This window comes from Myxocyprinus asiaticus, chromosome 45 (assembly GCF_019703515.2).
Source record: "Myxocyprinus asiaticus isolate MX2 ecotype Aquarium Trade chromosome 45, UBuf_Myxa_2, whole genome shotgun sequence".
NCBI classification, from domain to species: domain Eukaryota; kingdom Metazoa; phylum Chordata; class Actinopteri; order Cypriniformes; family Catostomidae; genus Myxocyprinus; species Myxocyprinus asiaticus.
In genome coordinates this window covers 17,765,665-17,783,205 of record NC_059388.1, presented here as the reverse complement: position 1 = coordinate 17,783,205, position 17,541 = coordinate 17,765,665, and the positions used below count along the sequence as shown (strand labels likewise).

Sequence of the window (17,541 nt, the reverse complement as noted above, 5' to 3'; positions counted from 1 at the left end):
TTAGACAAGGCAACCCCATGAGCAGGCTGATCGGACAATGTCAAAGCCTATCTTTTTATTCTTAAGAAAATATTTGAGAAGTTAAGAATTTTTTAAAAAATTGCAGTTAGGAACATTCTAACAAACTCCTTATAGTTCATCCTAAGAACTTTCATAATTTTTTTCTTAAGAACATTTTAATGCATCCGGCCCCAGGTCTCGAAACCTGCTGTCAGAAAAAAATCTCTTGCTCTCCTGTAAAGCTACCCAACACTGACTGTTTTGCTTTAACAGAATGAAAAGGTAACCCTTTCACACTCTCTCTCTCAGCTTCATTCTCCCTCGTGCTCTCTCTCCACTCACTCTCTCCATCACTCTACAGTACATCTTTATATTCTTTCTTCTTCCTTTTCTGAGGCTGGGGGTGAATAATAAGGTGTGTGTGGGTTTGTGTGTGATCCCAGATGCACTTAAAGCACACCGTGTTGTCAGTGGTGTGGATCTCAGACCGTTCCCAGGTTATTATTGCGCCTCACTTCTCATTTGCAGGCTTTACCCACAAAACAACTGCAGCACAATCTTCCAGCTCTGCCTCAGAGCAGACCAACTGCAGCTAAACCTGCCTCAAAAACAGCACAAACAAGTCATTAAAACTGAAACAGAGAGGGATAGCAGAGCAATGGTCTGAAGGGAAGGAAGAGAGAGAGGGAGACAGGCAGATTGTACCAACACTTTATGGTATGGATGCTGAAGCCATGCATGAAGTTGAAGCCATATTTCAGCTCTGAAGCTTTAGGACTCAAGTACAGAGAACAGTTTTGAGATATAAAACTAGATTTGAACTAGGGCTGGGCAGTAAAACTATTTCAATATTTATAAAAAAAAAATAATATATATAATAAAATATTTTCGATATTTAGCCTATGTTCTACATCTAGATGGTCAGATCAGGTACGTATAGCTAAAAACACAAGCAGTTCGGCAAAGTTATACACACAACTAGTTAACTGAATCAAAGTCATGAAATCATGCACTGCTGTCATGGAAACCGGCAATGAGGCTCAGTAGCCGTAAGCTAGCAGCTAGCTATCTGGCTAACATGATATCATTGTGTACCGAACAAGACAACACTGACAATGCAATACAGTTATCGACTGAATACAACTACAACTCCGACATCAATACTGTCACGTGTGTGGTCATGTGTCTGTCTGAGGGAGAGGGAGAGAGATAAGGCTCGTCACCTGGGTTGTAACTACTCTAACACCTGTCTCTCATTATAGTGATGGCGGAGGGAGACCTAATAAGGCCCGCCAGAGCGTCAGAGTGGGAGACAGAGACCAGAGAAAGCTGGCTGCATGTGCCTTTGCAGTGTGAAACCCCAACGACTCGTTTGTGTATTTTGGCCACCAAGCCCTTTTTGTTTAAATTTTGTGTGATGCTGAAAGAGTAATAAAAATACTCACATTAACTGTTCGCTGTCTCCTACCTCCTCCATTGCTCACAAACTCAGAAACTATCACAAACACCAATCCTGTTTATTTATGTACTATTAAGTTAAATGATTTTCCATGATCCATAGTGCTGTCACAGGCTAAAAAAATGTCCCTACTTCATGTGATGTTTATTGCCGGTTGGTAATCCAACTTGTGGTGCATTACTGCCATCTACTGAGCTGGAGTGTGGAGCATCATAAAAAAGTCTTTCACTGGAGTCAAACGTGAGCTGAAGATGATTTCGTCGAAAAGAGGTCACACACCTTATGTAGGATTAAATCCTAAACTGAGTGTACTTTAAAAGGTATCTTACCCTCTGGAGTTCACATGTAAACAAGTTGTTTAATTTTTAAGGTCTAACAAGCATGTGGAATGCAGTTCCGCCCACATTAATGGTGTGAAATGTATATTGTGATAAATATCGATATTGAACGAAATGAAAACAAATATTGCGATAATTATTTTGGCCATATCGCCCAGCTCTAATTTAACAAAATTCACCACCATGAGGTTAGGCTGTTGTAGGTGTTTGCCAGGGTATTGCTATGCAGATACTGAAGTGTTTTAAGGGGTTTTTAACATGTTGCTAGGCAATTGCTAGGTGGCTCCTAGAATGTTCTTAGCGATTCATTAGCAAGCACCACTAAATATTGACTTATAGCTAATCTACTTGCTACCATCATTCTATAGATCTATCAGCTGATGATGTCAGTCAAAATTATTGATAACAGTCATCTGTGGTTTAAATTCTAGGAAGTCTGATAGCTGTGGATTGAGTTCGATCAATAAATTGGACTGTTGTCAACTGACAGGTAATGGTGCTTTTCTCTCTGATAAGTGAAGCTACTGCAACATGCCATAACACACCATGAGCAAGAGCAGCCTGGCTGCCATGGCAACGCTCCATAGAATCATAAGCACAGGAAGAGGCCATAGGAGAAAAACACAAGTTTTTCTGTTTGCATAGATGTATTAAGGACACACACATATTTAAGTGTCTCTCACAAATGAGTTTTGTGCTCTCACAAGGGGTGTTTCTCTATAGGGCTGCTCTGTTTCTCTGCAGAATGGCCTGAGTAAAAACCAGTGTTTTCCTCTGGGGTCTGGCATAAACAGCTGCAGAGAGGGTGATAAAACTGTTGTATACAAGGACACACACACACACAATCACTCAACATACCCATACAGAAATATTCACATATGCAGACACATACTCTCAGCGCACACTAACACACTCTTTCCCCTGCATCTAAAGCACACTGTCCTGCAGCATATTTCATCATTAAATTTCAACACTTAATCCTCTGCTCCAGTGGCTCTAGCTCTCTCACATCATTTCAATAATCTGCATCTGTGGTGAGGGTCTCAAACAATACACACACACACACACACACACACACACGGTGGGAACTTCCATTGACTTCGATGGTTCTTATACTGAGCTAATGTTATTTTTATCTCCTAAACCTACCCCTAAGCTTAACCCCCAACCCCTGACACACACAGGCAAGCCAGTCTTGGGCTAACATTGCATATTTGTTTATGCACATATGCACAAATCAGTAAAACAGAAAGGAAAGAGGAAAATAAGAGAGAGAGTGACAGAGGCAGAGACACACATTCAAAGGATAGCATGACCTTTTCCTCACCAGCATCCACCATCCATAGACAAACTGAAGCCTTTTCCACCAGCCATCACCTTCAACAACCGGCAATCTGGGCCGTCATCCTGAAACAACTTATTTATTCCGTCTCAGAGCAATTTTACAGTGTCTGAATTCTGCCCTTTGAACTGTGCATCTCCTCAGTGCTGTCTCAGAGGGCCGAAGAATTCACTTCAGCGCATACCTCATGGCCAAATGCACAGAACCTCATCAGATAACACATACACACACTTCTCCTACACACAAACACACTTTTCTCACTCTCCTTCATGCAGAGTGCTGTCAGCTGGACTTCCTGTGCCAGGTCTGCTTCAAGGTTAGCTGCTTATTGTATTGAGTGAGTGGCTGAGGTTCTCTCGGTGGAGTGCAGGCCTACTGGACGCATTATTACCTCAGCGGGGGGTTGAAGCAGGGGGGCTCATCTGGCTCTACTGATCCACACGTACCCCTCATGTCGCACACGGTGCCACAAATGCCTCACGTGAAAAAATTAAGAGCCTGTCAATTTCACCACTGAATAGGTTTAATAGGTTTAATTTCACCCCTTTTTTGATGTAGCTACCAGCCAAAGGAGAGGATTGAGGCCTCGGACATATGGCCGAGGGTGGGAGAATGGCATAATCAGGGGGTTTTGAAAGGATAATGATGATGCCAATAGAAGAATCGAAGGGATTGGAGGGCTTACGTGAACATGTATTATGATATGCGGCAGCCACGTTACTGATGCTGCCTGCTTGAATATTCCAATTTAAGAGATGAGAAAAAAATACTTATGACGTGAATTGTGTTAAATAAGAGATGCGTTCTTTCTCTCTTATACACTTTCCAACAAACACAGGATGCTTTTTAATGCAATGCAACAAAATGAAGAACAACTGATATGCAGTAGGTGTATAATTGCTTATTTTGCTATATCTATATTTTGTCATGCCTGTGCATGGATAATTATGGGAAACGTAGTTTTGTCTTGTAAGCCTGACGCCTCAAACTGGCTATTAGTAGCATTTCCTGGCAAGCTTTCTGTTACACAAAACCCCCACAAACTAAACGGTACAGCCAACAATTACAAATTAATATGATCAATTAATATGGTCGATTAATCGCAATCTACATTTGAATCCCAAAATCAATTCTTAAAATCCCCAAATCGATATTTTACTTTTATTTTAAAGTGTACTTCAGTTTTGGTTGTGTTGATTAGTATATACACTCACTGAGCACTTTATTAGGAACACTATGGTCCTAATAAAAGTGCCCGACGTGGTTTTCTGCTGTTGTAGCCCATTTGCCTCAAGGTTCGACATGTGCATTCTGAGATGCTAATCTGCTCACTACAATTGCACAAGAGTGGTTAGAGTAACTGTAGCCTTTCTGTCAGTTCGAACCAGTCTGGCCATTCTCCGTTGACCTCTCTCATCAACAAGATGCTTCTGTCCGCAGAACTGCCTCTCTCTGGATGTTTTTTTTTTTTTTGTTTCTGGCACCATTCTGAGTAATCTCTAGAGACTGTTGTGCATGAAAATCCCAGGAGATCAGCAGTTACAGAAATACTCAAACCAGCCATCTGGCACCAACAATTATGCCACGGTCTAAATCACCGAGATAAAAAATTTTCCCCATTCTGATGGTTGATGTGAACATTAACTGAAGCTCCTGACCCGCATCTACATGATTTTATGCACTGCATTGCTGCCACACGATTGACTGATTAGATAATCGCATGAATAAGTAGGTGTACAGGTGTTCATAATAAAGTGATCAGTGAGTGTATGTTAGATACAGCAATTGAACTGCATAGTTTGGGCCTTGTTAATTTAAAAATATTTCTGTAAGAAGGCTCCCTTTATAATTAACAGTACTAGTAGAAAGATCATTTATTTGATGTGTAAGCAAAATGGACATTATAACCGAAATATATCCAAATGAAGCAGTATTGAATCAATTCAAAATCTGATTTGAATAGAGAGCTTGTGAATCAGAATAAAATCCAGAAATCAGTATCGATACCCATCCCTAATTGACACCAATTTCCTTCTGGCATGATTCTTTATTTGACAAGTCCCAAACTCCAAAAAGTCTCCCACTGGTTTCTTACTGATACTGTAATTATGACATTGTGGTACCATTCACGTGCATGCATCTCATAGATGTAATCATTTCAATGAGACACAAAGTCAGAATGGGATTTCAAGTAACAGCAATGACAATGTTCTTAGAAAAAATGTAGAGAAAGAGACTTTAGGAGAGATGGATGGATGGATGGATGGATGGATGGACTGAGGCAGAAAGAGAGAGCAGGAGGAGATAAGAGAGGTTTCAAAGTCCCAAAACCACATCTGGTCTGGGTATTCGCCGCAGTGCCAGGGTCCCAAACAACTGCTGCAGCAATATTCGTGTTTTTAGTTCAGTGCGTTTTATGCTGACGGCCGTGTGTGTGTCATAAAATGTGTCTGTGTGATATTCTCTGGAGGGTTTAGAAGTTGTTTACTGCTTCTCTCTGGGGTTTGGCTACAGCTCTGTCTTTTAACGCGATGAGACACAGAACATTCTGCCTTGCACCTCCTCTCAGAGTCAATCAAATGGAGGACGCTAACTACACTCAGAGAACTGTAGCCATGTTAAACACTGTAAGCCTTGGATTATCCTGCTTCAAATTTAAAATAAATACCTGGTGGGGATTCCTTCTGCTTTCATGTTCCACCAAAGTAATCCTAATACGAACATTCATATCAGTTTGAAACTACAGAGATGAAATATGAATGTATACGATCAACAGTCACAGCTAAACAAAGTGAAACTAGGCGTCTCAACAGACTATTAAATCATCTTTATGTGTTCTCTAACATGTTACCTTGACTACACAATCTAGGATTTATGTTTTTAGTCCAGCCATACTGTTGAAACAAACACAGGTGTTAAAAATGCTCATAACAGTTGGCGGCAAGTTTCTGCACATGGTTATTGCACAAACAGGGTCAGAGTTGCTACATATAATATTTACTCTTTGCAACAAGCTTGTCATCAGCTAGTAAACAATTCACTGAGTTTGGCATGCTGGCGGCCTATAAATCACCATCCATTAAGGACGGTAATAAACTCATTTTAATTGATTAATGACTGCGAATGAAGACTTTTTTCTTGTTTTGTCTAAACGACAGCAATGACATCATCTGCTGTTTTCTCGTAAAGATCTGCAATCACCGAAATGGCAACTAAAAGGTTTGTGCAACTGTGAGTGAGTGTGCATGTTTGTCCATCTGCCTGAAAGAAAACGTCATTGTGTTGTCTGTCTGTTTCCTGGTGATTTGTTTGGCCGTGGGTTCTTGTTCGTATTTGCAATTTGGTGTCTGTGTTATTTTGTCAATCATAGTCTCTAACATGAACTCTGATGTTCAAGTCTATGGATGTAAAGATAGTTCTGATGCATATTTCCTCTTTTTTCTGCAGGAAGGAATTTTTGGGAAAGGACTAGTCTGGTTTACAATTAGCCAGATCCAACAAAAAAACACACCACTACAAAAAGAATCAGTCAAATTGGAATCCTGCCTTTTGGTGAAGATTTGTCTGCCTGTAACGTCAATACCCTGGGAGGTTTAGCACTTAAAAAAAAAGAGGGGAAAATGATACTCTCATTCTCTCCCTCATTTTCTATCATGCTCTCTCTTTCTATTTTAATGTTATTTTCTGCTCTATGCAGTGTCTGGCTGGCCCTTGCATTCGTCTCAGACACGGCTCCTCAGAGGCACAGTCAGAGGAAAGGGGTACCAGGCCGAAAGCCTCTGCACCGCATCATCCAATTACCCCCGGCAGCCTCTGCCCGCACAAGGATTCCCAGGGCCCTCTCTTCCCACCTCTCACTATGCCGCTTACCAACCGTTCCTCTCACCACACGTCAGACACAGCAGCAGAAGATTGCTGAGCATGACCAGTTACGAAACTCACTGGATCTAATGTTCTTATGGAGCAGGATGTGGTAGACCAAGCTCTGATCTTTTCATGTGTCATGCAGCCTGAATAGTAATGCTCGGTGTAAGCAATTACCAAACAAGACTTGCTGAATCTCTGATACTTTTAAAAAGGTCACATCAGCGATGCAATCTTTGCACCAATAATTTTCTCAAAAAGAACAAAAGATTGGTTTCCATTTCAAGTGCAAGGAATCCTTTGGTTTCCTACTCTCCTGAGAAAGAAAAGAGGATCCTACCTTTTTCAGACAGCCACCTTTGGTCCCAACAAAAGCCAGAGAGTGATTCTTGTACACATAGGCGATGACGGATGTAATTTTGTCATTGGACTCAGAGAACAGAGGAATCCCATGTACCATCTCAGAGACACCGAGAGGGGCGTTCATATCCAGTCCACAGAAGTTGTCATCAATGGTGAGAAGCTAGTAAGAGTGAAAGACAAATGTATGTTAAATTCAGCAGTGTGATGATGTCCTACTTGCAAGGGCGCCTGTGAAAAATGCTTTAAACGTAAAACACCAAGTTGCTACTGTTGGCTAAGCCTCATCTATGTCGCAAAATATATGTTTACTGAACCATTTGTGAGCCAGCTTAACAGCAGATACATCATTGACACTATTTAGCATCAGTTCAGCCAGTCATATTGAAAATAGTGTTGTGAGGTTTATCAGCGGTTAAAAAGCATCTTAAAAACATCTTTTTAATATGGCATTTCAGGTGATGCAGTATGATTTTATGTGACGCATAACATATGGCAGGAAAAGTTGCAATTGTCAGCCAGAATGGAGTGATTTACAGCTTCTGATAAAGAAATAATAATTTGGTAATGCTTCCATATTTCAGTCTGCAGAGAGGGCTTTGGAAACAACACCATCCACTGAAGCAGCTGCGCAGACCTCAGGATAAAATGTCAAACAAATCGAAAGCATGATTAATGATGCCCAGGGCTTTGACTCATTAAGGGCATGAAACCATAACACTTCTCAAGCCCTGCCAAATATGATATGCTCATGGCCTTTAATTCATTCATGAGTGTCTCAAAAGGCAGGCTCTGATAAGGCCTGCCTTTTGATGAGAGTATTTTTAATGTTAATCTAAACTGATTAAAAAATGCTCTGTCTTTTTAAAAATGTCTAAAATCCTCAAACTTCAGAAAGAAAATGTTTGGATAAAAACAGTCAACCTGAAATGAAAATTTACCTATTTACGCTCAAGATACAAATTCCTCTTAATGTGAAGAATTCTTTACAGTGCAAGTTATTCCAAAGTTTGTCTTTTTTAATAACTCTGAAATGACTTCTTTTTGTCTGACTTCACCAAGCCCTCTTTTACACCCACATTTTCTCACTGAATAACCTGTTGTTTCAATCAGAAATGTCACATTGCAGAGAGGTAAAATGAGCTGCAAAGAATGGCTAGGTATAATTAGCAGTTTCCTGATTAATCGTAAACTTCATTTGTATGATCCCGATAGTGATTCGTAAAATTTCAATAATGATCGTTTACATTTACTTTAAAGTTTACTTCAGTTTAGGTTGTTTATTAAATAACAAATAAACTGCATAGATTGGAGCCTTTATTTGTTTTCATATTTTCTTAATGTACTAGGTTCCCTGTATTATTTAAGGTTCCAGCTGAGAGATTTTCTTTCGTATGTCACCAAATAAACACTACAACTGAAATACAGTATACCCAAATGAATCAGAATTAGAGGTTGTCTGATAGTGGATTTTGCCGATACCGATAACTAAGGTGGTTGAAGGGGCTGATATAAAGAAAATAACAATCTTAAGGCCTCTGCACACCAAACGCGAATGTTTGGCGCGATTTCTCGCAGTGTTCAACATTTTGAATCGAAACAACAGATTCCTAATGAGCCATTCTCACTTGGAGCGAACATTCACGCCAAATCGTGCGGCAACAAAGCAAACCTTTTTTTTATGGTGTGTCAACTCTTTTCTTCGCCCGACAAAAAATGTCCTGACCATTAATATACAAGCTTTAGATCACGTTTCAGAAACCGTTGCAGTTATCAGAACCAGAGCAACAGGTGGCACTAAAGCACAAAAAGCTGTTTTGACCACCAACAAAAGCTGAAGTAACTCAAGGAAGAAATCCTGAAATGGCAGTGAAGATGTTTATTTCATCTGCATCAAATGTCTTAAAAACTGAAAGTTTTTTTTTTTTTTCTCATATGGGTTCTCTTAATATGTAAATGATATTGCTGCATCCCTGCCTTGCGCCCCCTTTAAAAATTATCTGATCTTATGTGGATTGTCTTCATAATTTATTCCATATTGCTGCATTGTTTGGCATTTAATCTTACGCGAGTTCTCTTATGTCTTTAATATAATATATATCGCGACATCTTTGCCTTTGTATTACTTTTTAAATAAACAACTTTACAGATCTTAAGTGTTTTTCTTTGCCAAATATTAATACAATTGCTGTGACTTGCAGTGCACTCTGTGCCTTTGAATACCAAAAACAAAATTGTTGTTTCTGTGCTATTTTTAATAGTCATAAACAGCCTCGAATGTCGGTAGCAGCATTAAAGTATCTAATAATGAGTCAGACTGAAGATGGGTTTTGTTGGGTGAGATCGCCAGCTTGCTCACTGTGTCTAAATACAAATATTATTTACTTAAAGGCACAATTTACAAAAAAAAAAAAAAAAAAAAAAAAAAAAAAATACTTTTTTTAAATCAAACTGCACAACTATGACTCCAAGACATTACAGATATTACAGCTTGTTTTTCTGTTAAAGCATAATTTCCTGTAAAGCTGCTTTGAAATGTGTTGTGAAAAGCACTACACAAATAAAAAATGACTTATTGCTTGCACTCTTGGAGCGTATGTGCATGGCGATAAGTCAAACATTTGTTTGAACAATAATTATGAGTGTGCATTACGCAGTGATTAGAAACAAATGCACTTAACACAAGTATGTATAGTATGCGTGGCAGTGGCATATAAACTTTGTTCCAAATGATAATGTTTTAACCGTTAAACCATTTTTTTTTTTCTCCACTCGATTCTAATCACTCCTCAGACTGTGTATACATGATAATACTATCATGTTGTCCAGCAGGTGAACTGAAATAGTCTGTGAAGGGTCTCAAAAGTTTTGTTTTCTTCCTTGTTGAACAAATCAACAACACACTCGTCATCGCTGCTTCAGCTGGTAGAAAGATGCGTTTTAATTTTTTAGATCTGCTCACTAGAGAATAGTTTGCTATTCTTGTTTGTTTTGCAAACTTGTCAAGTGGTTATTTCTTCTAACCCGGTGATGGGCAGATGGCGGACCAGCTCAAAGGTGCGTTGAGCCATATACCGTACCGAGGTGAAGTTGCTTGTCAATTGTTGCCACCTATTGTAAAGGCGCGAGTGTGCTAATGGCGAACATTCGTTTCACTTACGATGGGAAAGGGACATTTGCCTGCGATTTGCCTCTCATAATCACGTCGGGTATGAAAAAGGCCTTTAGTTGTTCCATACTGTGACAGACACAGAGGCTACAAGAGTTCAACATAAACAATCCCAGATGGAGTTTTAGTCAACCAAAATCTCAATAATAATGAGAAGATTCGGTGCATAATGTGAGACTTAACTATAAACAAGCCCAAAACACACCGGGGACTCTTATTTTGCAATGACTAAGACTTGGCTCTGTTACAATGCTCTATATGAAGTACTTACTATATTAAGCCTTTTATAGCCTGTATATTCACCAGATGAAAGTTTTGTATATTTATATATTTCACCGGATGAGGTTTAATGTGGAATATGGTTTAATATTATGTAAAAGATATGAATTTAAAAGACACAATGTATGTGCTGACGGGAAACGTTTTCCATAGTCGTATTTTTCTTTGCATGTCCTCGCTTTAATTTAGAACATTTGATTATCTAATCAAAATAACAATATATGCATTGAAGTGAGGATAAATATGGATGAATACTGTCAATGATGAAAGATTTAGATACAGCAAAAACCTGCGTGATTTTTTTTGTTTCACCTTTAGAGGCCGCTGTTATAACATACAACCCTTTCTAACTGTAGAATTGTCCAGCGCCAACTACAGAGACAGAAAAAAAAAAAAAACTCCAAAAACTATCAGCAGATTTCTGCCGATAACCGATGGTTCCAAAAAGCAACTATCAGCACCGATTAATCGGTCAAACCAATATATCGGTCTTCCTCTAATCAGAATCCAATCAAATCGTATCGAAATTGGAATGGAGTAAAATAGGGAAATCTTAATTGATACCCAGCCCTGTGAACGTAGTTTCATGTTGACTTTAAAGACTAAAAAGACAACGCTTGTGTGTTTTTGTCAGTTTGAGCTACATGATGATGTAAAGGCACTTTAGGTCTAATTTGGCTCTGAAAGGTTGGACAATTATTGTCTATCACTTAGAGGAACCATAAAAGGTGTCTTAAATTGGTTTATTATCATTAATATTTTAGTTTGTAATGGCATACTCTCTCCCTCAGATCATGAAACATGAGATGGCTTGAATAGTGTTTTGCCCCCAGGCACCAACCCACAACACAGTCCCCAGTGACAGAGTGGGCGAAGGGCAATCCTGAGTGATGCCCAGGTCGTGAGAGGAACCATCTGGGTGTATATCATCAAATCAAACAACTCAGTGTATGCACTGAAAAAAATGTACATACTCCTCAATGGACCCTGGCTAATGAATCCATCATGAGCAGAGGAACAAATCCGTAGCGATTTCACTCTCAAAGGAGCAGAGTGTCCAACCTCAGATAATACGATCAATCAGGTGACCATTCAGTGCAAGTGGACAGGTCTTTACAAGCAATATATAAAATGTCTATTTGTCAGCAGTCAGGAGATACAAGACCTTTCATTAAGCAAATGGAAGACAAGTCTTCCATTTCATTTCAATTTCTAAAATTGCGGTTTATGAGTGATCGGCCAAATCGATAGCAAACACCGCATTCAATTCTCAGTTCACTCAATACAAGCCGGAATGAAGAATAAATAGAGGGATGGAGAGAATAGGGAAATGTTCAATGTTGTACGTATATGTTTTTTTTTTTCCCCTCTCTCTGCAGATGTCTGACCTTTAGAAATGTTCTGCTGTCAGCTGAAGCCTGCATGCAGCTCGGCTTGTCTGTGCCAGGCCAGAGTAATGGTGCTCATTTCTAGCACACGGCTCTTGTTAGAAAGCTGCAGCTACATGAAAGATCTGTTTTCTGCCGTGTTAGTCTTTCTGCAGATGTCTCCTGTCCATATTGGGGGCCATGAATCATCGCAGGTTGTTGATGCAGCAGCAACCTGCTTCTACATACACACCTGCTTACACAGGCAAATAAAAATAAAACCTAGCCACAATCACGCCCATAAGCACCCTTCATCCTGCTTACATAGGTCAAAACGTGTAAAAGCCCAACACAGCAGAGTTCCCATCAATAGTAGCAACGGTTACAGACACTCACCACTTTTAAGGTTTAGCTTTAACCACCTCACAAAAAGAAAAGAGCAAAACTACAGTACCCTTCAAACACACACACACATACACACACACCGAGAATAAACACAATGACAGTCTTTTCACATCAAGTATTTGTGAAACAGACAGACACCATTTGCCGCTGCAGTTATTTTATTACAAGGCCCAGGCATCACATGGCAAAGCGCATATGCCTTTGCCACAAAGTGGTAGGGGGGACAGAGCATGTGTTTCCTCATTGGCCTATGCTACAACATTTCTGGCAAGGTGAATAACATGCCAATCAGAGCCTATGGGCTTCAATCTAATGAAATTAGGCTTCCTGTCTGTCAGCCTTTCAAGAAGCAGACACACGTTTTCATTACCAAGCCACATAAACATGACATTTCCTCTCTCTCTATTCAACCCCATCCAAACGCAAATGACATCTCATGACGCCCCACCTTGGAGTGTGATGTGTAAGAGGGGCACCCTCCCTGCTGCCCATCCGTCATCTCCAACTTACTAGCACTTTCTGATTCTCCTCCTTTTATTCTTTCATTCCATATTTGACTCCCTCACTCGTTCTCGGCACAGAGTGCAAGAACAAGCAGCTGCATTATTGGCAATTTCACGCTAGCCCTCTGAAAGTGTAAAAAAAGGAGAAGGGGGAAAAAAGAAAGTAGGGAATGGGTTTGACGAGCACGACTAAAAGCCCCTGAATCAGCGCAGGTACTGTTTTTTTGTTTTTTTTTTGTTTTTTTGAACTGGTTCCAAAGACGGGGAAGCAGAATCAGGTCATTCGGACCGCTCGCTGCCTGACTACCTCCTACAATACAAAAGCAGCTCTCTTTCCAGGAGCCGGCTTCTCTGAATCCATTTACAGAGACAACCACCGAAATCAGATGTTTTTTGCACAAGGCTTTTTTTCTAGGTCTTTTTGTCCAATCCTTTGGCACAAGAACTAAAAGGAATCCTGGATAGAGGGCCTGGGTTTAAAAGAGGACATTTGAAGAATGCTGCCATCTTTGAATCTTGATTGCAGTAGAAAGCGTTTTTAAAACCACTTAGGAGGAAAAAAAATGCTTTTGTATTCCTCGCTGTTAGCAGTAAAGGGGCAAAACATTTTTAATGTGGCTATTAATATATCACATTTTGATCAAAATGCACGGTTTATGCAAATATACCACGATCACTGCACTGAGTGTACCTCACTGAGATGATGAATCAGCTCTTCAAGAGCTAATTCTGCAATGTCATATTATTACCCTTTCAAAGTCTTTTTCATGCTCAAGAAATATCTCACACAGGGACTGTTGTTAGCAACAAAGTCATTTCCCACAAAACTAAGCTCCATGTTTGACGTAATTATATCAACACTCAATCAGCTTGGCAAATCTTTGTACACTCACAATTATGTATTCGTTCAAGTAGTTTTTTTGTTTCCATTATGTCTGATTTGGGGCATTCTCCAGTCAGTTTGGCCGTCATTTCTCAATGGCTTCTATCAAGGTTGTGCGACTGACATAGTAGACAAGAACTTCTGGAGAAAATCTCCCCCGCTTTCTCTTTCCTTCCCATTTTTCTTCTCCTTTTCTTCTTCTTGCTCTATCATCTCTCACACTAGTTTGTTTTTCACACTGCTCTTTGTAATTAAAAGTCTCCGGAGCTTTGCTGGCATCCTGCTGTGCCCTCTGCCCAGTGCTGACTTCATCAGAGAACACTTCTAAGGGAGAATGTAAAGATTTGAGTGATAAATATCACAACTGTCTGCATGTAATGACATTTGATGACTTGTGATGAATCTGAACCCCTTTAGTAAAAAAAAAACATTCTGTAAGCTACCGCTTTCATAGCAAAGACCTTTATTTCAATGTTTTTTTTATCCAACATTGGCCTTTTCCTGGCAATATCACCACCTGCAACTAAACCAGAGAGCTTCAAAAGGAAATAGGACACTGTCGGATATATCAAAATGAGTGTTAGTGATACAAATCAAACCCTGAAATCCCATCTTTACCCTGCCGTTAAGATATACAGTATGTACAGAAGTCCAACATCTAAACACTGCCACAGGACAGGATTTTCACAGACCTGCGATGATATCTAAAAAGGCAGGTCTGCCATGAACACGTCTTACATCTGTACGCCGCCTTAGAGCTTCTCTAAACACAGACATTAAAAATCATCTGCTAGATCTACCGGAGGTACATGAAAAAGCTGTCAAGATTACCGAGGTGACACCATTTGTGCAAAGCTCAGAAGGCCAATCAGAAAAAGAGCTTTCTTTTTTTTTTGACTGAGAAACTCTCAATGGTAGAAACACAAGCAGAAGCTGACAGTGATGTCATTGCATGCAGACTCCATCAGACTTTGTGGATCAATGAAACATCTGGGATGTGAAATGTCAACATTTGAGGTTGTATGTTTGTGCGGATGTGTGTGAAAAATGCATTGATTATTTGTTTTTGTGTAAATGTATGCATTTAAGTAAGGCTAGGCTGAACGGAGACTGTGCTTGAACGTGTTTGTATGTATGCATGTGCTTGCATGCTCACACGTGTCAACATGTACACACAGAACAACACACAAATGACATGAAATGGAAGGAATGGAGATGAAAACAACAATACTCAAGAAATCGTCAACAAGTGCTGTTGTACATAACCTTTTCACATCCACATGTAAAAGTTAGTTTAGTCTGATTAGGAGATAACGATCTTATGATGGATTATGACCTTTGCTGCAGTAGTTATTATGGGAGATGTAATTACTGAGGCCAGTAAACCTGGAGATCGAATTTAATGAATGGAAATGCAGTGCTCACAGTGCAGAGGACTGATTAAAACCATGTCACACCATCCAATAAAGTGGTTCTCTCAGAACCAAATTTAATGAAAACTCAAGATGTCTCAGGAGGGTTTTGATAGAGAAAATTCACTATTGTATTGCAGATTTTTAAACTGAGCAATATGCTTATTTATTGCAAAAAAAAATTAGCAAGCATGAACAACAGATGGAAGCAAAGGAGAACTGACAGTCAATGTCATAGTCTGAGGTCTTAAAAAAAAGATTTGTCGAAGAGGTTGAAAAGCACTAATTATTTGGCAGTAATATGTAATGAGCATGCAGAGAGACTGACAGCTGTAAGGGAACAGCCTATAGCCTGATTTTAATGACTTATAATTGAGATAATTAAGATGGGGGTCTCTGATTATTATTCATAATTTAAAACGTTCTTATCTCCCTGTCCGAAAATGTCTCCATAAGCGAGCAGAGGTTGAGAACAGGCATAAATTAAACAAAAAAAAGACCCTATTAGTCTGGGGTTCACTTCTGTTTGCTTGAATACATCACACAAAGAGACATGTGGGGTGAATTTACAGTGCCAGACTCATTTACACGCTCTTGTTTTTCCTGCTGACATAGGGTGCTTGCAGATTTTTTATTATTTTTTATAGGTCAGATGTCACCCCAGAATGATCTATGGATACCAAGGTTTCAAAACTGATACAGTTATACATTCATTATGTGGTACTACCGTGCTTATCTGCATGATTACAAGTATGCTTTGGAATAATTTTCTTGCCTACTAGGATATGGTAAAAGTTCTAAAAAATAAGTTCACCCAAAAATACAAAATAATCTCATTATTTACTCATGCTCATGCCATCCCAAATGTGTATAACTGTCTTTCTCTTGCAGAATACAAACAGAGATATATATATTTCAGCTCTGCAGATCCATAATGCAAGTGAATGGGTGCCAAAGTTTTGAAGCTCCCAAAAGCACATACAGTATAGCCATCATAAAAGTAATCCATATGACTCCAGTGGATTAATGACTTCTGAAGCTAAATGCTAGGTGTGTAAGGAATAGATCAATATTATTATTATTTTTTTTTTTAATTCACAAGGGGTCGAGGTCATGCAGCCCAACTGACGTGTGAAGTATGAAAAAATACAGAAGTGCAGTGTTGTTTACACCAGAGCATAGAGATTCATACATAGATCCCTCATTCGGCTGGTTTGGATACATCAACTGTGGCGCCATCTTGGAACAGTCAATAAGGAGAGCTGTTTGAATCAGTTTGAATGAAAGTGAAGAGACCACTGCATAAACAATTTTTGTGTGGAAATTGTATCGTGGTCCATAAGAACAGCTGCTAATAAGATATCTACGCATCAATATTTAGTAAAAAAAAAAAATTATATATATATTTTACACACACCTAGCATTTCATTTCAGAAGACATTAATTAATGCATTAACTAATTATTCATATGGATTACTTTTAAGATGGCTATATGTACGGATGGGAATCGTTAGGAATTTAAAGATTCTGGTTCCAATTCTGATTCCTCTTAATGATTCCAGTAGTTCTTTTAGTACTTTTGAGGAAGAATTATTTGAAAATGAGAAATACAATTCTTATTGGATTTACTCTCCTCTGCAGTCTGTTGCCAAATGATGAGATCATTTAAGATTTCTACAGAGCAGATATAACATATCAGAAATACATTTAATACAATTCTTCTAAAAGGTGTGTTTGCTGACTTTTTAGAGACACATATCTAATCCAATAATTGATCCTATCCAGGCTATATCTGGACTAGGGATTGGGATTTTGGTCATTTTGTCTACTCGAGTAGACATGTGCAAATACAGTATCCACATATATGTCATACTTCTTTGGCTGCTGCATTGTGTCTCATTGTTCCAACATCTATTCATTAACATAGGCTGTTATAATGTAGACTTTTATAATAAGTACAAAAGAGGGCATAATCCAAATAAAATGCATAATATTTTGTCATCATGTGAAGACTCCCTGATCAATTAAATGAAACAATGCTTAGAACATGCGTCTCTGTTCTTCCTTCAGGTTACCGTTTTAAGCTTAGTAAGTGCGCACCACTGTTTCTGAACTGTGTATCTGCAAACTGTGGTTTCCGTGACGCCATAATCAATCGCA

General features: G+C 39.1%; 1 protein-coding gene across 3 annotated transcripts in view; it reads right to left on the bottom strand.

Moving 5' to 3' along the window:
• Positions 1 to 17,541, bottom strand: part of LOC127435092 (plexin-A4-like) — a 309,230-nt gene that overhangs the window by 252,671 nt on the left and 39,018 nt on the right. For all 3 annotated transcript variants that reach the window (XM_051688268.1, XM_051688269.1, XM_051688270.1), the window contains exon 3: positions 7,344 to 7,526. In XM_051688268.1, coding sequence (XP_051544228.1) covers positions 7,344 to 7,526 — 183 coding nt within the window. The remainder of the gene's footprint in view (positions 1 to 7,343; positions 7,527 to 17,541) is intronic.